Source organism: Ochotona princeps, chromosome 21 (assembly GCF_030435755.1).
Source record: "Ochotona princeps isolate mOchPri1 chromosome 21, mOchPri1.hap1, whole genome shotgun sequence".
Classification (NCBI taxonomy): Eukaryota; Metazoa; Chordata; class Mammalia; order Lagomorpha; family Ochotonidae; genus Ochotona; species Ochotona princeps.
Window position 1 is genome coordinate 38082682 of NC_080852.1, and position 25323 is coordinate 38108004.

The 25323-nt window shown below is 51.4% G+C and overlaps 2 protein-coding genes across 2 annotated transcripts in view; one reads left to right on the forward strand and one right to left on the reverse strand.

Annotated features, from left to right (window-relative positions):
- Positions 1 to 25323, reverse strand: part of FANCD2 (FA complementation group D2) — a 96068-nt gene that overhangs the window by 65025 nt on the left and 5720 nt on the right. The gene's annotated exons all lie outside the window — the stretch shown is intronic.
- Positions 26 to 14826, forward strand: EMC3 (ER membrane protein complex subunit 3). The gene is made up of 8 exons (XM_004581297.3): positions 26 to 290; positions 5266 to 5323; positions 5611 to 5704; positions 7637 to 7741; positions 8399 to 8480; positions 10427 to 10506; positions 11131 to 11213; positions 14587 to 14826. The coding sequence occupies exons 1-8, from the start codon at positions 136 to 138 to the stop codon at positions 14713 to 14715; spliced, it is 786 nt and encodes a 261-aa protein (XP_004581354.1). The 5' UTR covers positions 26 to 135; the 3' UTR covers positions 14716 to 14826.

The window sequence follows — 25323 nt, forward strand, 5'->3', positions numbered from 1 at the left end:
GTGCGGCGTCCCTGAGGGAGGCCGTTCTCGAAGTCTGGGTCGGGTGGGCGACACACCTGGCGCCGGACGGGCCGAGGGGCGTGAGAAACTCGCGTGAGCTCTAGGAGACGGGAAACGCGGCTATCCGCAGGTGGGATGGCGGGACCGGAACTGCTGCTGGACTCCAACATCCGCCTCTGGGTGGTCCTGCCCATCGTTATCATCACTTTCTTCGTGGGCATGATCCGCCACTACGTGTCCATCCTGCTGCAGAGCGACAAGAAGCTGACCCAAGAGCAGGTGTCCGACAGGTCAGCGCCATGCCCCTCCCCGGCCCCTGTGCCCTTGGGGGCTGCCCCTCTGCGCCCCGGGTGGGCGTGAGAGTCCGCCCTCTGGCCGGGCTGCGGGCGGTCAGCAGGTGCTTGCCTTGAGGCTGGCTGCCGCCGGGCCGGCCGGAGCTGGGATCCTCCCGTCCGCTGCTAGCTCCGTGGCAGCGCTCCTGTGCGGATCCTGGCCGGTGCCCCGTAGCTCCAGAGGCTCCACGACCCTGCCTCATGTTTTTATTAACGAAAGCAGGGCAAGCCCGAGCTCAGGACTTTCCATGAGCAGGTTGACATATTTATTTAGAACAGTTACACTTTGCACCAAGTAATCATTGGATTTCCGGCTGCGGGTAATTCAGAAGTTCCTCTGAATTAACAACATATGTAGGTAGAAGAAGCTAACTGACAAGAAATGGTAAGGCGGTAATGGTGTGAGTGCTGAATGGGAATGAGTTTGGGGAATGCTGCTTTATCATTTCCAATTGTTCTTCCGAAATGGGCTGCGAATAATTCAGCGTACATTCATGTTTAAAATTGTTTGAAATTCATCTTTAACATTTATGTTGTTAAAAATGTTTAAAATTCAGAGAGACTGTAAGATCAATATTGTGGTCCGTTTATAGAAACTGCGGCTTAAAGAGTTTACATCATCACACATAGTGACATTCAGGATTTTATTTTTTTTTATTTATTTGACAGCGTGTACTCCCATGTGAGGTGGTACTGCCCTGATGTCCTCCCCAAGCTGTGACAGGGGCTAGGTTGAGATCTCGCAGGTGGGTGGCAGGACAGTAACTGCTGGAGTCTGTGGCCCTGGGGGCACGCCGGCATCTAGTCTTCCAGTTCCCAAGGTTAGGGCTCCCTTTGGTGCACCACCGTGACAACTTGGCAGTTTTTCTGTGGCAATGGTTTTAGAACTGACCAAAACCAGCCCCCTAAGTGCACTTTAAAAACTGAAGCTTTATTCTAAGGAAACCTTTTTCCCCCTTGCACGTTACCAAACCTTTATCTTTTCTAACCAGCACAAGGACTGATTTTTAGCTATGCATGGGAATAAATCACCGAATGAAAGGCTTCTGTAACATGTGCAGAGATCCAAGAACATGTGGCTTTTAGTCCTGGCCTGAGGTATGGGGGTTTGCCGTGTATGGGTTAAGCTCACTATGGGCCAGGGTCCCAGGACTTCAATTACTGACCCCAGATGCACAGAACTGTTTGCAGAGAGGAAATCTAGCTGATTCTCTATTCATCGCAGTGCCCAGAAAGGGCCTTTTACTGGTGGCCTAGTTAGCAAGGTGCCCACACACTGCTGCCTGCTGAGAGGCTCAGAGGAGGTACCACCCAGCTCTGTCCCAGTGTGAGCGACGCAGAGGGAAAACAGCAGATGGATATGCTGGGTGCACAGGGGGCCATTTTATGTGAAAAAATATATATTTTTTTTAAGTCTGTTTAGGGCCCGGTGCAATAATCTAGCAGCTAGAGTCCTCGCCTTGAACGCGCCAGGATCCCATGTAGGCACTGGTTCTAATCCCTGCAGCTCCACTTCCCATCCAGCTCCCTGCTTGTGCCCTGGGAAAGCAGTCAAGGATGGCCCAATGCCTAGGGACTCTGCACCCACGTGGGAGACCCAGAAGAGGCTCTGGGCTCCTGGCTTCGAATTGGCTCAAATCCAGCTGTTGCGGTCACATGAGCAGTGAATCATCAGACAGATCTTCCTCTGTCTCTCCTCCTCTCTACGTATCTGACTTTGCAATTTAAAAAAAAAAATCTTTTAGGCCCGGCACAGTGGCCTAGCGGCTAAAGTCCTCGCCTTGAACACGCCGGGATCCCATATGGACGCCGGTTCTAATCCCAGCAGTTCCACTTCCCATCCAGCTCCCTGCTTGTGGCCTGGGAAAGCAGTCGAGGATGGCCCAATGCTTTGGGACCCTGCACCCGTGTGGGAGACCTGGAAGAGGTTCCTGGTTCCCGGCTTCAGACTGGCAAGCACCAGCCGTTGCAGCTCACTTGGGGAGTGAGTCATCGGACAGAAGATCTTCCTCTGTCTCTCCTCCTCTGTATATCTGACTTTGTAATAAAAATAAATAAATCTTAAAAAAAAAGTCTGTTTAAAACCCCTCACCATTCCCCCTTTGCTGCAAAGACTATATTCTTTTTTTTTTTTAAGAATTTTTTTTCTTTTTTAAAAGAGTTTTGGTTTTTGGTTTTTTTTTTTTTAATTGGAAAGGCAGATTTACAGAGAGAAGGAGAGACAGAAAGATCTTCCATGTGCTGGTTTACTTGCTAAGTAGCTGCAACGGCCAGAGCTGAGCTGATCTGAAGCCAGAAGCTTCTTTGGGGTCTCCCACGCAGGTGTAGGGTCCCAAGGCTTTGGGCCATCCTCGATTGCTTTCCCAGGCCACAGGCAGGGAGCTGGAAGAAAAGTGGAGCAGCCAGGATATGAACCTGCTCCCATATGGGATCCCAGTGCATAAAAGGTGAGGACTTAGCTACTAGGCTAAGCGCCGGGCCCTGCTGCAAAGACTATTCTTATCCGGACCCCGAGAGCCTCAGCCCTTGCTTTGTCTCCTCTCCCACTGTGTCCCCTGGCCTGGGCTCTCTTCGCAGCCCTAGTGTGGCTCCTCCTCTGGACCTCAAAGATGGAATATCCTCCTGCTGCAGGGCCTTGATGGCCTCTCGAGCACTCCCTGGAATGACCCCCACACAGCCCTGAGACTCCCACATAGTCCTGTGTCCTGAGCAAAGCTTCTGTCCAACTGCCTGCCTGGGCCAGCCAGCTGCTGCTGTTGGACACTCCCGGGCTACCAGCCCTTGCTTCCTGAAGCTCCCGATAGTTCCTGGGATCATGTGATTCACTCCTTTCTCCCACCATAGCTTTTAACTTTGATGAGATACTTAGATTCTGACCAGTGGGTAGTAGTTGTATTGGTTTTGCTTGCTTTAGTTTTACAACTTAATCAGAATCAAACAATCTTCCATCTACTAGTTCACTCCCCAAATGGTCTCAGTGGCCAGGGCTGAGTCAGGCTGAAGCCAAGAGCATCATCCAGGTCTCCCATGCAGGTTCAGGGGACCAAGCACCTGGGTCATCTTCCATTGCTTTCCCAGGCCACTAGCAGAGAGCTGAACAGAAGTGGAACCCACATGACTGCTAGCACTGCAGACAGTGGCTTAACCCACTGCACCACAGCATTGGGTCCTGGGCCAGTGTTGTTTGTGTCACTCCACAACATTACTTAGCATTTAAAAGGTGAAGAAATGTTTCCTTCAGTCCAGGGTCTGGTATAGGCCTGCCTCTGCGTCAAAGGGCCCAAGTTCGAACCCAGGCTGTTCCTAGTTCCATCTTCCTGCTAAAGCACCTCATGAGGCAGGACAGGATGTTCAGATTGCTGGATCCCTCCTTCGCACTTGGGTGACTTGGACTGAGTTGTCGGGTCTAGTGTTGGCCAGCCCATCCCAGCCATTGCGGACACTGAGGGGCAAACCAAAGGATAATATTTCTCTGTTTTTCTGTCACTTTCTGGTTTTCAAATAAATAATACTTTTCAAAAAAAGTTTTTGCTAAAGGAGTGACTCAGTCTGTTTCTGCTCCAAATACAAACAGAAGCCTGGGGGAAGGGGTCTAAATGATTTGCCCAGGGACACATAGCTATGACAAGACTTGAACCCATCTGGCTATTGTGGTATTTATACCCATTGTTCCAGACCTACTGCTTTCTGATGGTCAGTGGTAACAGGTGGAGGGGAGGGAAGTTCTTTCTCTATTTTCCATCTGTAGACTGATCTTTTTGGTCACGTGACTTGAATGATGTGTCAATAAATTCCTGTGTCTAAAGCTTTCCTCAGTATCTGAACTTCCCACAGACCAGTACCAGTACAGAGGCGACAGGTTAGCTCTACAGTAGCTCACAGGCAACCGCATACTGTGCGTCACCCCTCAAGACCCTGGGTGTCAGGTGGACAGCGTGATGAGGCTGGGAGAGATTCCCAGGGGGTGCCAGACCTCAGCGAAGTGGGACGTGAAGGAGGAGCTGAGGCAGAGTGCGCTGGGGCATGTGCAATGAATAGAAAAGCTGGAATGAGCAGCCTGGCCAGGAGGCCCAAGGCAGCCTGAGCATGATGTCTGCGCAGTCACACCTCAGGGTCTGCAGAGGCTCACGTCCTGGGTTCCTTGCGAGGTCGCGCATCCCATGCGGGGTCGACTGGGGAGTAGGACCATGTGTGTGCACAGTGCAGATGCAGTTTTCACAGTCATTCTCCATCTGTAGCTGATGGTTACGGGTGAGCAAGCAGAGGGGGAGCAGCCACGCTGTTCTCTCTTATCCCTCTTAGGATTTTAACCACTTTTCAGGAAGGATTTCCAATGATTTAAGAGTGGTTTTTTCCTCTCCTTGTGGGGTGGGGGGTAATCGCATTCTGACCCCTGCTCTGGCATTTGTATGACCATGCGGTCCACTTTCTCTAATGACCAACTGTGCACTTGCCACCAAGCACTTCCGTTGACTAATCCAGTCAGCATTTACCAAGTGCCTGCTGCCAGGCAGGATCTGGCTGGCATGTCTGCGCTGTCCGTGAACTCCCAGCTACCTGCGTCAGGGTATTCACCGCTCTGTGCGCCGAGCACCTCGTTCCCGCGCATCCAGCTTCCGAGTGTGGTCCAGCTGCTGTGCCTCTCACTGGGAGAATGTTCCTGTTTGGCTCGTCAGGAAGGAAGAAGCACTGAGTGTAATGTCCTAAATCAGGAGGTTTTTTCAGAACCGCAGTCCCCTCTGAAACCGGCCTAGCTGAAAACCTGAGTGTCAGGCCAAAGACACTGGTGTTAGGACACAGCTTTGGGAAGTTTCCACACTGACCCAGCTCCAAGTAGGCTGCCACGTGCTCAAACAGGTCTGCTCCTTCGCTTTCACTCTTTCTTCTGGTGTCCCACTTCTTACACTCCCATTGTCTTGGTTCTGTTTTTCAGTCAAGTCCTCATTCGAAGCCGAGTCCTCAGGGAAAATGGAAAATACATTCCCAAACAGGTACTCATTGATCTTTGATTCACCACTGGGGACAGGGGACACCTGGATGTTTTATAAGGGCCTCTTTGGAGAGTGCTGGAGGTTGGCAGCTTGGTAATGAAGCTGTGGCCTGGTGCTGGTGGCTGTCATCGGGACCTCCCCCTTGCTGGGAAAGTGAGTTTTAAATGTGACTCAGTGTCAGCTCAAGGCATGCCAGTGTCTTCCGAGGGCCCCCCAGGCCTCGGGACTTGTTAGCCAGGGTGCTGTCTCTGTTCTCAACCTTACAGAGCTTTTTCTCCCCTTGCCAGTCATTCTTGACACGGAAATATTACTTCAACAACCCAGAGGATGGATTTTTCAAGAAAACCAAGAGGAAGGTGGTAGCCCCGTCTCCAATGACTGGTGCGTACGCTGCCTGCCATGGCCCTCAGGGAGGACAGGTCAGGAGGTAGCTATGTGACCGGAGCTGTGCTTGGGCTAAGGGACCAGAGAAACCCTCCACTGTGAGGATAAAATGACTTTAGAGTAAAAAGCAGATGTTAAGCTCATGGAGTGGGGAGGCCTGAGCCATAGTCCCGGTTGGAATTGTCTGGGGCCCAGGGCTCTGTGCTACATACAGCTTTCCAGCCCTGGTTCCCACCAGGCTGTGTCCTGTCACTGAGGCCCAGGGCTGCCCCGCTGCTACCTGAGGAGAAAGTGGCCATGCTGTCTGCAGCAGCTGGGCCTGCTGGACCCGGATGCTTGGTCTACCATGCAGTTTTTGCAGATTTTTTTTTGCTCCTACTGACGGCACACATTAAGACTGCAACAAAGTGGTACATTGTTCTGTGTGGCCTCTCCTCTGACTGTAGTGCCCAGGTGTTCGCATGGCATGACCAGACATTACAAACCCATGCAGGGGCCCTGATGTTCATTTCAGTGACTCTTAAAAACATGTAAGAAACAAAATCCCAGAAGTTGCGTGAAAACACTTGCCCTCACTAAGAACGATGGAGTTAACACGAGATGACCTGGGACTGACATGGGGCATGGCAGGCAGTGCCTGGTGGAGACCCAGCAGCTCCACTCCCAGGCCAGCTGCCTGCTGGTGCAGATGGCTGGAGCTCTTGGCTCCTGACTTCTGTGGGGTCCAGCCATGGCTGCTGTGGACATTTGGGGAGTGAACCAGGATGATTAATCCTCTCACTCTCTACCGTTCAAATAAGTAAATATTCTTTATAATACATACGTGTATTTTTTTAAAAGATTTGTTTTATTTGTATGAAAGGCAGTGTGAGACAGGGAGAAAGATCTTCCATCTACCAGTTCACTCCACAAATGGCCATGTTGGACAGGAACTGCATTCTGACCCCCTAGGTGGTTGAACAAGGGGCCACCCATCTTGTGCTGCTTGCCCAGGGCACCAGTAGGGAGCTGGATCATAAGCCCAGCAGCTGGGCCTCAAACTAGCACTCCAACACAGGATATAGATGCCTTAAGCAGCAGCCCTACCTATGGTGCCACAACACCGACCCCAGTGAATGAAACCTAACAAAAAAAGATAGCCTTTTAACCCATTGAACTGTCAGAGAGAAGACTGGCCAAAGCCACCACTGTCATGGTCAGGGGAAGTGAGGCCCTGTCACTGGCGTGAGTGCCAGTGGCAGGGCCTTACTGAAGGACAGCCTGGCACTGACTCTCGGTTTTAAAAGCACAGGTGCCTTGACCCAGCCATTCTCTGGCACACACATTAGAACCCTATGCAGATGTTCAGAATGTCAAGGGAAGATACTGTACTAGCATGGTGAAGCATCTCCAAGTTATGTAATGGTTTATAACTAAGAGGCAGGCACCAGTGCTATGGCGCAGCACGGTAAACCACCATCTGCTATAGTTCAATCCAGCTCCATGCTAATGGCCTGAGAAAACAGTGGGACATTGCCAAAATGCTCGGGCCCCTGCCCACAGGGGAGTCCCACACTAAGTTCCTGACTCCTGGTTTCAGTCTTGCCCAGCCTCGGCCATTGCTGCCATTTGTAGAGTGAACCATTGGGTGGAAAATCTTTCTGTCTTTCCCTCCCTCAATATAACTGTGCCTTTCAAATAAATAAGTCATTACAAAAAAGGTAACATAGTATCCCTTTACCCTCTGTGTGTGTGTGTGTGTGTGTGTGTGTGTGTGTGTGTGTGTGTAAAATGGAAAGATGTGTAACATAAAGGTGGAAAGAGACTGGGCTCAGTAGAATTGTCTACAGCAGATGTTTCTGGTTTGGTTTTGTTTGACAATTAGTAACAAATCCGGAGCGCCCTGGTGACAGAAGTGAGTCCTGCGGGTGACTTGTGCTCTTGTTGCAGATCCCACCATGCTCACTGACATGATGAAGGGCAACATTACAAACGTGCTCCCCATGATCCTCATCGGTGGCTGGATCAACATGACGTTTTCAGGCTTTGTCACAAGTAAGTCGCCAGCCCCGCCAGCCTGCAGTTGGCCTCCCAGTGTCCGCTCAAAGAGATCTAGGTAGGCGGAGGTGCTAAGTGGCCCTGGACCTGAGTATTTTCATTTGTAGTTTTCTAAAGGTACTCTTTGGAGGGAGGGATGTTAATGGGCTATGATTTTGTAGCGCTTCTTGCAAGTGGATCCCGAGTATGTTATGTGTCTTCTCGCTCATGAGACAGGCTGAGTGGAGAGGCAGCTCATGTCTCCTCTGGTGTCCCAGCCAAGTAGCAGCAGAGCAAGGCTCCCTTGGATCTGACGTCATGTCAGGGGCCAGCTGACTTACGTGCTCGCCTCCTTCCATGAGAACTGGGGGTGGGGGGGGGTCTTAGCTGGGCCCTCTCCACGCGTGTCCCATGTAGATTCTCTGACCGCTGGTGCCACACTGGAGCCCCAGCTCAGTTTGAGTCTCTGCTTCTGGAACAGCCCAGAAGCCCATGTTACTGCAGGAAACTCGAACAGAGAACTGTATGGAGGACTTTCTCTTCAGAATTCGTCACAGGTGTCCTTGTGGAAGTCATTCTGTAGAAGCTGTGGTTGGCCCAGCATGCCCACTGCCTTGGACGGCTCGCAGGCCTTCACACTCCACTGCCCTAAACCTGAGCCCTTCCTCTCCACAGCTAAGGTCCCGTTCCCGCTGACCCTGCGCTTCAAGCCTATGCTGCAGCAAGGGATCGAGCTGCTCACCTTAGATGCTTCCTGGTGAGAACCTTTGCTTTTATTTAAACAAAACAGAAGCCGGATTTTAGAACCAGCACCCCTTGAAATACATGAATAACAGCTTCCATCTTTCAGGAAACTCCCCTGAAAGTGCCAAGGCTGGATTCTGGCAACTTGTTATTTTTATTTGTGATGGATTTTTAACATTTGTTTTATGCATTTGGAAGACAGAGTTACAGAGAGAAGAAGAGACAGAGTTATCTTCCGTCCACTGGTTTACCACCCAAACAGCCACAGCAGCTGGGGCTGGGCTGGGCTAAGCCCGGAACTTCATGTCCATCTCCTGTGTAGCTACAGGGGATCAAGTGATTAGGCCATCTGCTGCTTTCTGAGGCACGTTAACAGGAAGCTGATTGCTTCCCTCCGATCCGGTCAGTGCAGAGTGCGCTTGTGTTTTACCCACATAACGATCCTGGGACATCTGCTGGATTGCACCACAGAGTCGCCCCAGATCTGGCAGGCATGTATTGTTGTCACCTCCATTTGTGTATATTGGAAAAACAGAAACACACCAGGTCTGGAAAGCTCTCAGGAAAGCACAGCTGCAGGTACAGAGCCCTGGGTGCAGCTCCCCATGGTCCCACAGACTGTCTCACTCGTGGCTTCCAACGACTGGTGTAAGAGAGAAGCCAGATGGGAGGAGGTGGATATGGGCTGTGGGCATCAGCCTCGGGTCTCTTGAGCCACTACAGTGAGAGCAGGGGCCCGGGCTAAGCAGGCGCTGGGAGCGACTTTACCAAGCATTGCTCTCCTGGAGTTTACCCCAGCCTCAGCCAGGCTCAACAGAAACATCAGGAGTTCCTGAACACCTGGACAGGTGTGTGTCTGACATGTTCACCTAGACAGAGGACAGACACTGGCAGGTGCATGAGCAGCAGCATGGCTGTTATGTGGCCCAGATACTGCATCATGTGTAGAGTCTGCCCACCTACCTGTCATTTTTCACACTCCTCTCAGTTTGTGTTATACACAAGCATATTCTTCTGCGAGATCAAGCAGAAGAGCTCGGCGATAAAGTCCAAATCGTGCAAGTTTCCCCCACAGCTGTCACCCTCAGCATGGCCTGGCTTTTGAGAAGCCGCCTCAAACACGGGAGCATTGGTGCTCACAGCTGCTCCCTTTTTTTTTTTTTTTTTTGTTAAGATTTATTTACGTACACATATTTGAAGGGCTGAGCGAGAGAGAGAGATCTTCCATCTGCTGGTTCACTCCCCAGATGGCTACAGTAGCCAGGGCTCGGCCAGGCTGAAGCCAGCAGCCAGGATCTCCATGCTGATGTTTTCCACATGGTTGGAAGAGGCCTAAGCCCCCGGCCACCTCCACTGCCTTCCCAGGTGCACTAGCAGGGGCTCAAATTGGCTTTCTGTGGGATGCCCTTGTCACAGGCTGTGCCACATTAGCCCCAGTCCGTGTTTCTTCCACATACTCCCATAGTGGCAAGACTGCCCTCACACTTGCATTTCCGTCTCTGCCGTGCTTTGTCTCACTCCACCCTAATCCAGAGAATTTCTTCGTGCATGCTGAACAGCTTTGAGGGTAAAAACTTACAGACTGTATTAACTTCTGAAATAACTAGAGCTGACACAGTGGTTCAAATGGCTAATCCTCTGACTATAAACCCTGGCATCCCATGTGAGCAACATTTCCTGTCCTGGTTGCTCCACTTAAATCCAGCTCTCTGGCCGTGGTCTGGGGAAGCAGCTGAAGATGATCAAGTCCTTGCGCGCTGCACACACAGGGGAGTGCCTGAAGAGGCTCCTGGCTCCTGGATTAGGATCACTCAGCTCCGGCCAGTATGGCCATTTGGGGGTTGAACCAGTGGATGGAAGATCTTTCTCTCCTCTGTAAATCTTCCTTACCAATAAAACTAAATAAGTCTTGAAAGGGAAAAAAGAACTGCATATGTTGTGTTCCTTTTGCTTTGGCAGGGTGAGTTCTGCATCCTGGTACTTCCTTAACGTGTTTGGGCTTCGGAGCATTTACTCTCTGATTCTGGGCCAGGATAATGGTAAGAAGCAAGTTGGGGTCAGTAAGCAAATACCTCTGTGGGTGGACCAGCCACGGCATGTACTAACAGTACATGGCCACATGCAGACCTTTGTTCTTAAGTCTCTGGGGTGTTCTGGAAGAGTTAAAAATTCCAGATGTCAGACCACAAGTCTGCATTCCCCCTGGAACCATGGCTATAGTATTTGGTTCCACAGAGCCTGACCCCTTTCTGGGAGGGGTCAGTGTCACAGTGTCAGCCTGTCGGCACATGGCCAAGCTCCTGGCCAGGCTCTCCTGGCTCTCGTTGTGACTGGGACTTAGCCATCCTAAGCACACTAACCCTCTGTGTGCTTTTCTCTCAATAGGGGCCTCCATACTTTCACCATAGAGTTGATGGGAGAGGGTGAGGCGGGACACACAAATCTGAAATAAAGTGTAGTATATTCTCCAGTTAGCTATCCTTTGGTTATCATTCCCATTTTTCAGGAGAGGTGAAGTGACCTTGCCAGGGTCACACAACCAGTGGGAGACAGGGCCCGTGAACTGTTGTGCAGTTCTCCAATGCACCACCGGGCACCAGGTTGCACAGGAGGCCCCTTCTTACGAAACCCTGGCCCTCATGTCTGTGTGTCTTCCCCGGCAGCCGCGGACCAGTCACGGATGATGCAAGAGCAGATGACCGGAGCAGCCATGGCCATGCCCACAGATACCAACAAAGCTTTTAAGGTGCGCCCCCTCACCCTCAGCCTCCCAGCTCCACTGTGTGAACCCGCATCTGGCCAAATGCACTTTGCTTATTCCTGAAGCACAGCGTCCAGTAAGCCGATTGGACAGTCCTGGTGCTTTCACAGACACATTCCTGTGTACTTCACACTGTAAATCAAACCCTCACAGTCAAGGCACTAGGTAACCTTTTGGGGTGTTTTCATCCTGTCTAGAAACATCACAATAGATTATACCCCAAAAATCAGTACATATCACCTTTTCATGAAGGATTCTGGATTTTTTATATCTAGTATCAGTTTTGTGATGCAAATTCTGACTTTCACAATGAAAATTAGAAACAGGACTTCCTCCTCCTGACCAGGGACACCTCTGAAAACTTCACAGCTAATGTCCAACTCAGCCAAGAAAACTGAAAGTCGATCCCCTGAGACCAGCAACAAGACAAGGATATCCACTCCTGCCACTTCTGTTGAACACTGTGCCAGAAGGTCTAGCCAGGGCAGTTAGGTAAGAAGACATTCAAGTCATCCAGGGCAAGAAGGGAATGAAACTCTGACGGCAGGCACGTGCTCTTACGTGCAGACCATCCTAAGGGGCCACAGGAAGCTCGCAGGCCCAGGGCACATGAGCCTTAAACAAAAACTGTATTTGTGCAGCTGGTAATGAACAATGTTAAAGTGAATCGAGAAGAACAACTCCGAGGAGCAGGTGTAGGCCTGCCAGGAAGGATACCTGTTGCCCTGTGCCTCCCGCCAGGGCAGGTCCTGGAGGCTGACATGGATTGTGCTTGTGGCTCAGGGTTTTGGCCCCGGAACAGCCTGGCAGCTGTGGGCATCTGTGGATATAACCAGCAGATGAAAATGCTGTCTGCCTCTCAAAGAAGTGAATAAAACATTTTTAATTTTTTTTTAATATCTATTTATAACAGTATCAGAAAGAATAAAATATTTAGAAATAAATTAACAAAAGCAATGCCAACCTGGCATATTAAAGATTTGAAAACGTGACTGAAAGAAATTAAAGACCTAAATAAATAGATATTTATGGATAGACTGGAATAATTGTTAGGATAACAATACTCAAATTGAAGATATAACACGATCCTTATGAAAATCTTATCTGTGGAAATTGAGAGGCTGATCCTAAAGGTTATATGAAAATGCAGGGAACAAAGAATACCCAAGAAACACTAAAGATCAAGGCTGGGGAACTAGTACCTTCTGGTGCTAAAACCCTAGAAAGCTACAGTCATCAAAATAGCATGGCGTTGGCCTGACAGCAGACAGGCTTCAGTGGCAGAATGAACCCATAAACCCATGGGGCCAGGGATGGGGCACAGCATGTTAGGCCTCTGCCTATGGTCCAGAATGGAGCCCATTCATTCCCAACTGCTAAACTTCCAATCCAGCTCCATGCTAGTGGCCCGGGAAACACAGCAACAGATGACCTCAGTGCTTGGATCTCTGCATCCACATGGAAGACCTGGATGAAATTCCTGGCTTTGGCCTGGTCAGCCCCGACCACTGTAGCCATTTGGGGAGTGAACCAGCAGGTGGAAGACTGTAATTGCCTTTCAAATAAATCTTTAAATAATCAATCCTGGGCCCGGTGCCATAGCATAGTGGTTAGGGTCCTCGCCTTGCACACACTGGGATCCCTTGTGGTTGTCGGTTCTAATCCTGGTGGCCCCGCTTCCCATCCAGCTCCCTGTTTGTGGCCTGGAAAAGCAGTCAAGGACGACCCAAGGCTTTGGGACCCTGCATCCAGGTGGGAGACCCGGAAGAGTTCCTGGCTCGTAGCTTCGGATTGGCGCAGCTCCAGCCATTGTGGTCGCTTGGGGAGTGAACCATCGGACAGAGGAGCTTCCTCTCTGTCTCTCCTCCTCTCTGTATATCTGCCTTTCCAATAAAAATAAATCTTAAAAAAATAAACAAACAATCCCACACATTTATGATATGGGGCTAGGACAGTTCAGGGGTGCTAGGGAAAACATACCTAAATGAAAAGAATGGATACCCACTTAACACCATGTACAAAAATTAAGTCAAAGCAAATCATAGCACCTGGCTTCAGCTATACCCACTGGGTTGTGACAGCAAATGGAAGCTCTCACTTGGCATCAGCCAGGAGCCAGAAACTCCATCCAGGTCTTCCCACAGGTGTGACAGGAGCTCATGCACATGGTGCATCTTGTACTGCCTTCCAGGCCCATCAGCAGACAGCTGTATGGAAGGTGGAGCAGCCAGGACTCAAACCATTGCTCTGATGTGGCATACAGTTGTACTGTACCACAGGGCCAGTGCCAAGACAAACTTTCGTCAAGAAAATTATATGAAGGGCCAGTGTTCAGGCACAGTGAATTAAACCTCAGCTGCGACTTATGACCCCAACATCCCCTATGGAATGCCAGTTCAAGGCCCTGCTACTGCACTGCCCATCCAGCTGCCTGCCCATGCCCCTGGACATGAGAGGATAAGGAGTCAAGTACTTGGGTCCTGCCACTCATGATAAAGACCTGAATGGACTTTGGCTCCTGGCTTCAGCCTGGCCCAGCCGTGGCTGTTGTAGCCATTTGGAGAGTATACTAGTGGATGAAAAATCTGTGCTTGTTTCTCTCTCTAAGGCAAAGCAACAAAATAAAAATTTTAAGGATTTTTTTATTTTTATTGGAAAGTCAGATTTACAGAGATATAAAGAAACAGAGAGGAACATCTTCCATCTGCTGGTTCACTCCCAAAGTAGCCACAATGGCTGGAGCTGAGCCAATCCAAAACGGGAGCCAGGAGCATCTTTCGGGTCTCCCACACAAGTGCAGGGTCCCAGGAGTTTTGCTGGTTAACACTCTTGGCCTTTCTCCCATGATGAGCTCACTGTGATGCCAAATCGGGGCTTCTGCGGGCTGTAATGAGATGCCATCATGTATCTGAACAAAAGAATGAACAGATGACCTCAGGGCCTTTGGAGATTTTCCCAGCCACTTACATCCATGCATTTTGGACCCTGCACAAGTTAAGCCAGATGGACGCCCCTTGATGAAAGGGCTCAAGCTCACAGAGCACCGATTTGTCTCCTGCCTGTCCCTCAGGGCTGGGGTGGAACACAGAGCACGTACCAAGAGGACCTGGGCTGACACACGGCTCTCACGCTCAGCTCCGTCCATTGTGAGCTACAGCGATCTTAAATTGCTCTGCCTCCCCAGCCTGATGTCCTTGTTTGTGAGTAAAGGGAAGGGAGGGAGACAGCAGCAGGCACCTGCCGGGACACTGAGCTGAGCCAGTCAATGGCTGGCCCTAGGAGGTGGGCTGCTGTGGCCAGCTCTGGCTGGCACTAATGGTGCCTTGTCTTCCTGTCCCACTGTTCTCTCCCCCTGCAGACAGAGTGGGAAGCCCTGGAGCTGACCGATCACCAGTGGGCACTGGATGACGTGGAAGAGGAGCTCATGGCCAGAGACCTGCACTTCGAAGGCATGTTCAAAAGGGAGTTACAGACCTCCATCTTTTAAGACAAAGAAGGGACTTCCTGTGTCTGGAGCTTGGGACAGCGCTTACCCTTGTAACTGATCAGAGTGCAAGCCTCAGAATAAAGAGGAAGATGCCAGGGCTGGCGGGCGTGCGACCAGGCTCCTTCTGTCTGTGCTGGAGGCATGGGCGGAGTGCCAGGGGCCCTGCCACTCGCCACACATGCACAGTGCTCCTCTGTGGCTCGTCAAAGGAGTTGGCAAGGAGACCCCACAGGTGCGCACACTTCACACTCAGCTGGGGGGAGACTCATCACCACGTTCACTCCACCCAGTTTCTAGCACAGTAACCACCCGCTTTCTTGGGATCCCTGCACCTTGCATTCCTTTTCTCTAGTATTTTTAAACTTTATAAAAGTAATACATGTATTACCACATATTTATAAGTTACAGATGAGCAGAATGAATCTCCCTATATTGTTTATGTAGCCTGTATGCTGGCATCAAAAGGAAACATGGCAAAACCGTACTGAAATCAACTTGAGAGTGAGCCCCCCGGGCCGGCCCGCTAGGCCCTCTAGGTGTGGGCCAGACAGATGGGTGCCCCTGCAGCTCAGTAGGATTCCAAGCACCTTTGGGGCCATCCAAGACGGCTCACAAAAGGCAGGGCCTCAATTTGACTTCCCAACCAGTGAAACCCGTCACTGGCTGCATGTGCTATGCTATAAATGGCAGCCCGGGGCAGGAGAGAGCTCGCTGCCCTGTTATAAAGGGGAGAGGGCAGTTTCCAGCAGATGCCTAGAGAAGGGGCCCCAGGAGAGCTGTGTCTGTGGGAGCAGCTGGGGCAAATGGCCGGGTGTCGGCTCCACCCAGTCATGGGTGTAATTTGCATGGTGAGCACTGTAATCAGGGACAAATATGTCTTGACTGCAATTAAACCGTCCTGCTTTCTCTGCCCGTGCCGTGCCTCTGGTGAGTCCCTGACAGCCTCTGCCAACAGTGAGGGCCACAGCCAGCCGGTGTGGGAGCAGAGAGACCTCTGCAAGTTTCTGGTGGGGGCACAGAGCCTGCTGGTGACCCTGATGTGGCAACAGACACACTACAAGTACTCCCAAGGGCCTGTGCACTACAGTTAGCCTGAACTTTAAAAGAGAAAGCTGTTGCCGCCCAAAGCGGGTATTAAAGCAGCCAGGGCTCCAAGGGAATTCACCTCTGACCTGGGCCCCAAAGGGTAACCAAGCAGTGCGGACTGCAGCACTGCAGCCACAAATGTCCACAGTTCCTGGCACCCCTGAAGGCAGGAGCAGGCCAGCCCAGGCCATGTATGCCCACACGGCACAGATGTAAGCAAGCCAGGGATGGGGTGACTGCCTCCTGCACGATGGCCCAGGAGCACTGGTGACATCCACATGGACTCCAGTGTCTCCTCTTGTAGGGAAGGAGGGTGACGAAGACAAGTGACTGTTCAGATGGATCATATTGTGGAGAAGCCTGGGGTGTCGCAGCTGAGGGCCCAGAGCTGCCGTCCACGCCCAGGGAGGAAATGCCTTTGCGCATTTTTTACAGCTCAGTGTGCGCCAGCGCTAAATATATCCACTCCCTGAGGGAGGCCACTTATTCACAGTCAGCTGTACAGCTCAACGCCGGGAAATGAAAGCAGGTGACGAAGGCAGGAAGAGGTCAGCCTTGTTCCTTTAGTGTGTAAGGTGTGTGATTACTCTCCAAGTCAGGAATATTGCTGTTGGAGGTGACCAAAACTGGATTCAACCTGACTCAAGCCATTAGGGGGGGATGGAACTTGCTTCTTAGCCTCAGTGGTTGCAGGCACACTGGATCCAGGGCCTCAACTGATGCCAACAAGACTCAGAGCAGGGAAAATTAAATACATAAATAATGGGGCCAGCTGATTGGCTCAACTGGCTAATCCTCCACCTGCAAGCATTTGCATCCCATATGGGTCCCACCTTGTGTCCTGGCAGCCCCTCTTCCCATACAGCTCCCTGCTTGTGGCCTGGGAGAGCAGTTGAGGACGGCCCAAAGCCTTGGGGCCCTGCATCTGCGTAGGAGACCCAGAAGAAGCTCCTGGCTCAGGCTTTAGATCAGCTCAGCTCTGGCCATTGCAGACACTTGGGGAGTGAATCAGTGGATGAAAGATCTTTCTGTCTCCTTCTCTGTAAATTTGATCTGCCTTGCCAGTAAAAATAAATCTTAAAATCACCAGTGGGGAAGGTTGGAACCTGGGGAAAAAAGTCAACAGACCCAATAACTGATTTTCAAATAAATAGGTACATCTTTAAGAAAAATTATCTGAAAACCAAAGCTACTGAGGGATAGATATCTTCACCTGCCATTGTGCTGATTCTCTTCCCAACTGCCAGTAACAGGGCTGGGCCAAGCTGAAGCCCAGAGCCAGAAATGCCATCTTGTACCATCTGGGTCCCCCATGTGGGTTTCAGGGGTAATCATCCATTGCCCTCCAGGGCACACTGGTAGGAAGCTGGATCAGAAATGGAACAGAAATGATAGCTAAATCCTCGCCTTGCACACGCCGGGATCCCATATGGGTGCCAGTTCGTGTCCCAGCAGCCCCACTTCCCATCCAGCTCCCTGCTCGTGGCCTGGGAAAGCAGAATAGGACGGCTCAAAGCCTTGGGAGTCTGCATCTATGTGGGAGACCCGGAAGAAGCTCTTGGCTCCGGCTTCAGATCAGTTCAGCTCTGGCCAGCGCAGCCACTTTGGGGAGTGAACCAGTAGATGGAAGATCTTTCTGTCTCTCCTTCTCTATAAAATCGGACTTTCCAATAAACATAAATAAATCTTTTTTTAAAAAAAGAAAGAAATGGAACAGTGTAGACTAACTGCATTTTCAGATGCAATTCCCCTGCCCCCACCCTGACTGGCACTCAGTAGCAGCTTACCTTGCTGTGCCACAAGACCCGTGTTTTCCCATGTTCATGTTTGTTCAACAAGCATGGCATGAACAGAAGGTGCAGGCACCGTCCACAAACAGGATTCCCTCACAGACCTTGCAAGTTCTGACTGCTGTGATCCCTGCTGGGCAGTGAACATCCTAGCAAGGCTGTGTCAGGTCCTCCAACCAAGCTGTGGTCAGGGAAGGCTTCCTGCTGGAGGTGTTGCCTCAGAGGGAAAGGAATGAAGGATTCCAAGGAGCTTTCCAGAAAAATAAAGCAGGACTTTTAGAGGCAATAGTACAGCACCCAGCAGCAGAAGCCAGGGTGCTATCATGGCAGAGGGGTGTCCTCGGGCACGACTGATGGGTGGGGGCACAGGAAGATGGGGCCAGCTGGGTGTGGAGGTTGCTGGAATGAGAGGGTGGCGTGTTCCAGGAGCTGGTGGCCCTGCTCTCTGGCACCCACTAAGCGGCTTCGCTGAAGACTCTTCCCTCACTGGCCCTCTCTACTGCTGTGTCAGGGGAATCATGGGCACAGCTGCTTTCCCAGGACTGGCAGTGGCAGCTCCCTAGTGCCTTGTAGTGTAGTCAGCAGGTGCCCACAGTCAGTTCTAATTTTCCAATGGCTGCAGGAGGGGCCACCTGTTACACTGAGAAGGAAACAGGCATCTTGAGATTTAAACAACTTGCCAAGAAGTAGCAGGGCCGGGACTTGAACCCAAGTCTGATCCCAGAATGGCTGCCATTAATGGCCAGATTAGGCTGACTACTCAAGTGTTTCCAGATTGGCACAATGCTCTCTACCCCTACCCCTTGCTCCGACTAGCTCCTTAAAAAACGTTTCGGACAGGAACTAGGATTCAGGATGAAAATGAAATGCAAAGGCCCCTGTTTCCATAGTGGCCCTACTCAGAACTGACACCCAACTTGCTGTGTGGCAAGACCCCAAGAAACCATTTGCTGCAGGTCTAGGCCAGGTCCCCACCCAGCTGTCACACAACACCAGGAGTGACTGACGGGCCATGACTGCTCTCAGCTTTCAATTCTGCTTCATGTACAAAGTGAATGTTCAATAAATACAGTGGGGATTCCCGAGAAGGTTCACCAGGAAGCTGCTGTTGCCACCGCAGCACAAGAAGCACCGCTGCTGGCCTGGGCTGCCCGGGGCCATTGCTGTCCTGGTGTGAGGACCGCTGGCTGCTACTGCCTGCCTGGGCTGCCCCAGGTGCAGAGCCACCTGCTCACTAAAGCACCCCCGTGGAACCTCTGCGTGGTCCGTGCTGAACACTGAGTATGAGTGAGAGTGTGTGTGTATTAAGGGGGATAGTGGGGGGGAGTGAAAGAGGGCAGGGAAGTGTGAGGGTGTGTGAATGTACGAGTACGTGTGTGTGTGAGAGAGTATATCAGTGTGAGGGGATGTGTGTATATGTGATGGCTATCTTGAATGCACACTGGAACAAGGTGTGTATCAAGAAATGCCATCATCTAGACAGACTCTGGAGAAGTAGCCAGCAGGACATTCTGTTGTAAAGCTCACAGAAACGCTGGTACAAGAGAGGAACACACCTCTCCGTTTCACCAAAGGACTGTGAATGACAGACTAAAACACTAGTGACCACGCAGAGGGTTTTGTAGCAGACACAGAGCAAGAAGCAACTTGCTGTCCACCACGCAAGAAACAGAATATGGCCTCATCTATGCAATGCAGATGGAACATGATCCAGCAAAACAAAACATAGTACCAATACTACAACATAGAGGAACTCGAAACCAGACCACCCAGTGCCAGCCGTGTTTACAGAAAGTCCTCCAGAACCTGCAGATCAGAGCTTGAGGGCTTATCCATCATGGGTCACCAGGGCCTGGGGAGGGGCAATGACAGGCAACTGCCACCTAGAGCTGGCCTGTTCCTTGGACATGGGGTGGCAGGAGGGCCACAAGCCTGTGCAGCTACACTAAGGGAGCTGCAGGTCATGGCCATGGGACAGTCCTGCGGGCTTCCTGGAATACAGACAGCGACATGAGCTGCCACAGTGATCACTCCCAGAGAAGTTCTGTAGAAAGGAACGAGTTAACTTGGGTTCCCAGTTTTGGAGGCTCATAGTGCATGATCCCTTGGGCAGCCCCATGGTGACCATGCGAGGAGGCCAGAGGATATCATGGTGGACAGTGTGCAGAGAAAGGATCACGTGGTAAGCCAAGAGGCACAGAGGGAGGCTGGGCCCATCCAGCTTCCACGATCAACCTTCCAGCTACCTTAAGGACCTGATGACCTAAGGACCTCCCCAGGCCTGCTCCTACGGGAGACCATCACTGGGTCCAGGTTCTGCCCTCCCAAGTAGCATCAGCCGCCCAAGACCCCAAGAGCTGGGAGCCACATCCTATTCAAATCCTAACCCAGCCACTGCAGGATACAAGGGGCTCCATGGCCCTCCCACGTGCTCCAGCTCCCAGCCTGCCACCCCTCCTGCCAGCCCTGCCTCCAGCTTTGTAGATTTATAAATTTACTTCTTTATATACTTGCAATTCAGAGACAGAATGAACCACAGCTCCTGTCTACTGGCAGAAACTCAAACTCAGCCATCCGAGGCATCAACCACTGGCTTGCCAGGGTGTGCGCACAGCAGGAACCAGCAACCAGGCGCTGAGACAGGACACACCCACACACACCTGCCAGTGGCACCTCTGTCCATCAGAGCCCACAGGGTCACTGTCTCACCTGACACACCCACGCACATTCTTCAATTCATGCCAGGACTTGATCCACACTCTGACTCCCCCAACGACCTATAATACCCTTCTACAGCAGGCTTCCTGGGTGAGGCCCCCAGTCAGCTCCAGCCAGTTCCAGGTGGTACCAGCTCCCTGCTTGTGGCCTGGGAAAGCAGTCAAGGATGGCTCAAAGCCTTGGAACCCTGCACCCACATGAGAGACCTGGAGGAAGCTCCTGGTTCCTGGCTCCGGATCGGCACAGCACCTGCCGTTGAGGTCACTTGGGGAGTAAATCATCAGATGGAAGATCTTCCTCTCTGTCCCTCCTCCTCTCGGTATATCTGACTGTAATAAAAATAAATAAACCTTTAAAAAAATGTTGGTCAGTCTTTTGGTTTTGGGAGCAGCTGCAGGACACTGGCTTACCTGGGCCACTGGTGTCAGGCTTGGGAACTGACAATGGGACAGAGCACCCAGCAAGGTCTACAAGCCCACAACCTCCTGCCCCATGTGCCTTTGGCTTGCTTGCTGCACTGGAGAGGCTCCAGCTGTCCTAGGACAGCCAAGGCCTTGGGGACCTGCATCTGCGTGGAGTCCTGGAAAAAAACCCTGGCACCTGGTTTCAGATTGGCTCTGCTCTGGCCATCGCAGCCAGTTCAATAGATGGAAAACTTTTGTCTCTTCTTCACTCTGAAAATCTGACTTTCCAATAAAAATAAGTAATTTTAAAAAAAGACCATGTCTGTTTTTTTGGTTCTAAGTTAGCGCTGGGGACAGGGCCAGCATTATGCACACAGACTAAACCACCAGCTGGGACACTAGTGCCCCTTCTGAGTACTAGTTTTGAGTCCCAGCTTCTGATCCAGCTCTCTGTTAATGTGCCTGAGAAAAAATGGAAGATGGCCCAAGTACCTGGGCCCCTGCACCCCCATGGGAGACTCAGATGAAGCTCCTGACCTCAGCCTGGCTCAACCCTGACCACTGCAGCAAGCTGGGGAGTGAGCTGGCAGATGGGGATGGGGGGAGTCTCTGTCTATCTGTCCATCTTTCTTTAATTCTGCCTTTCCAATTAATATGGAAATAAATCTTTTAATTTTTTTTTATTACAAAGGCAGATATACAGAGAGCAGGCACAGAGAGAAACATTTTCCATCCAGTGGTTCACTCCCCAAGTGGCTGCAACAAAGCAAGGGGCTTCTTCCAGGTCTCCCACACGAGTACAGGGTCCCAAGATTCTGGACTGTCCTCAACTGCTTTCCCAGGCCACAGCAGGAAGCTGGATGGGCAAGTAGAGAAGCCGAAATAGGAACCGAAACCATATGGTATCCCGGCAGATGCAAGGATAGGTTTTAGCCACTAGGCTATTGTGTAGAGCTTGAAAATACATCTTAAAACAAAACAAAACAAAACAGGGCCCGCTGTGGGAGCCTACTGGCTAATGTCATTGCCTTCCATGCACTGGGATCCTAAATGGGTACTGGTTCGCATTCTGGCTGTTCCACTTTCCCTCCAGCTCCCTGCTTGTAGCCTGGGAAAGCAGTCAAGGACGCCCAAAGCCTTGGGACCCTGCACCCACACAAAAGACCAGGAAACAACTGGTTTCGGATCAGTCCAGCTCCAGCTGCTGTCAGCCCATACCACTGCCAGTTCAAGTCCCAGCTGCCCCATTTCTGAACCAGCCTGCGAAAAGCAGTGTAAGATGGCCTGGCTCTGGATTGGCTCAGCTCTGGCCATTACAGCATTTGGGGAGTGAATCAGCAGATGAAAGCTCTCTCTCTTCTTTTCTCTGTAACTCTGCTTTTCAAGTAAGCAAATTTCCCCTTTTCAAAGAATGGACGAAGCATGCAGGTAAGGTGCACAGTGACTCCTGGCAGAACCTGTGCCTGGCCCACAGCAGCCACTGCCCGGGCCCCTCCTGGGAATCGGCCCGCCCACCTCCAGCAGCCCAGCGTCTCCAGGACGGCGCCTTGTGGGCCCCCACATCCAGTCACCCGTCCAGAGCCCATGGAATCAGCTTTCATCTCGGCCTCCAGCCAGAGGGATCATAATCTCCTGCCTTTGTCTGGAGTCTCCGAATCCTGCCAGACGGAGGCGTGGAAGCAACAAGGCATCCGGGCTCCTGGCCCCAGGGAGGGCTGCCAGGGAGCAGAGGGACTGTGGACTGGGGTGGCAGGGATAGAAGCTGAGAAAGGGTGCTAGTTCTGGGCCTGGGAACATTTTAAGGGCCTTTTAAGGGCCTCGTGGTAGAGCTCAAGGGGGGCCAGGAAAGAGGCAGCCAGACTCCTGGCTGCTGCCACGGGCATGAGGGCAGCCTTCCCCACACTTTCCCAAGGAGGTGGAGACATGGACCTCCCAGTAGGGCAAGTGGATGGCATTGGGAAGGAGACTGGATCTTGGAGGACCCCAAGACGCCAAGGATCTGTTCTGTACAATCAGCCTGCAGGTGGCATCTCACAAGGCTGGAGACAGTTAACTAAAGCAAGTGCACACACGCTAAGTCTGGCCCAGAGTGTGCGTGGAGCCCCAAGCCCCACAGCCACAGAGCAGGAGCCCAGCATTCTGCCCCACGAGAGACAGCAGAAAGACGAGAACATGTGGCCCAGTGCTAAACATAATCCTGACAAGCATGAAAGCAATATCCAGAAAGTCCCATCAGCCACCCTCCTCCACATGCTGCATAGAGACAGCCAGGGCGCACAGAGAACAGTGCAAGCACACAGTCACAACGGAGAGCAACCTGAGGAGGCGGGCCACACGGCTACTTCAGAACATTCCACACCAGCGTCCTGGCTGCTCTGCCTCACACCCAGCTCCCCGCTAATGCCCCTGGGAGAGCAGCAGATGAACCACGTGCTCTGGTCCTTGCAAGCCTGTGGGAGACGCAGATGGAGAGCTAGACCTGGTCCAGCCCTGGCCATTACAACCTTTTTGGGAGTGAATCCCAGATGGAAGATGTGTGTGTGTGTGTGTGTGTGTGTGTGTGTGTCTCTATTCTTCCAATAATTAAAGATTTGGGGAAAAAATTTTTTAAAAGATGAAATTAAAAAAACATGTTTATTTCAGTGCAGATAAAACTGAAATTCATGCACAGGCATAACGTACATTCTTTGGGGCTGATCAGTTGGCCATTCCTCTGCCTATAGGTACTGATGATCCCTGTAGGTGCTGGTTTGTTTCCCTGCTGCTCCACTTCCCATCCTGCTTTCTGCCTGTAGTCTTGGAAAGCAGAGGAACATAGCCCAAAGGCTTGGGGCTCTGCACCCACGTGGGAGAAGTTCCTAGCTGCTGGCTTCAGTTCAGCTCAGCTCTGGCCATTGCAGACATCTGGGAAGTGAACCAGCAGATGAACGATCTTTCTGTATCTCTCCTTCTCTATATACATCTATTGTTCCCTTTTTTATAGATTTACTTTATTTTTATTGAAAATTCAGATATACAGTGATGAGGAGAGACAGAAAGATCTTCCATCCACTGATTAACTCCCCAGGTGACCTCAATGGCTGGAGCTGAGCCGATCTGAAACCAGGAGCCACTTCAGGGTCTCCCAGGTGGGTGCAGGGTCCCAAGGCTTTGAGCCACCCTTGACTGCTTTCCCAGGCCACAAGCAGGGAGCTGGATGGGAATGGAGGCCTCCAGGACAAAAACGGGTGCCCAAATGGGATCCTGGTGGATGCAAGGCAAGGACTTTAGCTACTAGGTTACCAAGTTGGGCCCACATCTGCATTTATAATAAAAATAAATAAATCTTTTTTTAAAAAATGCATTGTCTGTGAAGTGTCTGAAGACCCCCTCATAAGCATGGATTTTAAAAATGTTTGCATCAAAATGAACTTATCCTTTAGTCTGCTTTGCAAACGCTTTTTGACCCTCTCCAGGCAGGGATGCCTGAGGCATCACCCCTCCTAGGAAAAAAGAAAGCTGTGAAGCACCTGCTGTCTGTTAGTGGGGGACGCGGTCAGCGGTCAGCGTGCAGTGCTGAAGGGTCTGCTCTGCTCTGGGATTCCAGCTTCCTGCCAGTGCACATCTGGGCGGCAGAGGTGATGGGTCAAAGAGTCAGGAGACCCGGAGGAAGCTCGTGCCTGTTAGCTGCAGCACCCAGTCCTGCCCTGGCCTTGTCAGGCTTTGGGAAATGACCCAGCAGTCTCTCTCTGTTTATATATTTTAATGTTTCCAGCATATACACTTTAAGGTAAAACGATGTTATAGGATGATATGCACAATGTGACCCCATGGCTCCTGTGTGTTTTTCCAAGCAGAGGACACACTGTGGTGATAGCAGGTACGGTGGACACATCCAGGAGCCCAGCGGGGGCGGGCAACGGGGGGGCACTAAGGACAAGAGAAGCGGCTTGCACCCAGACAATCAGCATCAAAGAACTGAAGATTAAACAAGCAACATCTTCCCTGGAAACATCTCCTGGAATTAGAGGCGGCATCATTTCTGATGGCCTCATGCATCACTCACGCAGATTTCCCTCAATGGCTTCAATGCAGCAATGGGCACTCAGCATGACAGGAGAGAAAGATGCAGGTACTTGGCAGGCAGAGTGGCCGAGAGACAGACACAGAGACATCTTCCATCCTCCAGCTTACTCCAGAAATGGCCATAACAGCTGGGGCGAGGTCAGGACAAAGGCAGGAGCTGGGAATTCCAACCAGGTCTCCCACGTGGGTGCAGGGCACAAGCACTTCAACCATCCTCTGCTGCCTTTCCAGGCACGTCAGCAGGAAGCCGGATCAGAAGTGGAAGAGCCAGGTCTGCAACCTGGCACTGTGACATGGTAGGCTAGTGTGGCTAAACTACCTCCCGACAACGCCAGCCCTTGACCCGGGTGTGACAGAGACCCCAGACTTTAAATATGACAGTCCTTAAATCAGCTCGGAAAGAACCTGACAGGTCCAGCATCGCACGTGTGCCAAGATGGCCACCCAAGGGTGGCCCCTGCCCCTGGTCCTGCTCCCAAAGGGCTAGAATATTAAGCCACAGGGAGACGATGAGTGACTGTGGACTGGGATTTTCATCCAGGCAT

Excerpts from the sequence above, each read along its gene's own strand:
- EMC3 (XM_004581297.3), top strand. The coding sequence starts at position 136 with ATGGCGGGACCGGAACTGCTGCTGGACTCCAACATCCGCCTCTGGGTG. Across the intron at positions 291-5,265 it reads CAAGAGCAGGTGTCCGACAG|TCAAGTCCTCATTCGAAGCC; the intron begins GTCAGCGCCATG and ends TCTGTTTTTCAG. Across the intron at positions 5,705-7,636 it reads AGCCCCGTCTCCAATGACTG|ATCCCACCATGCTCACTGAC; the intron begins GTGCGTACGCTG and ends CTCTTGTTGCAG.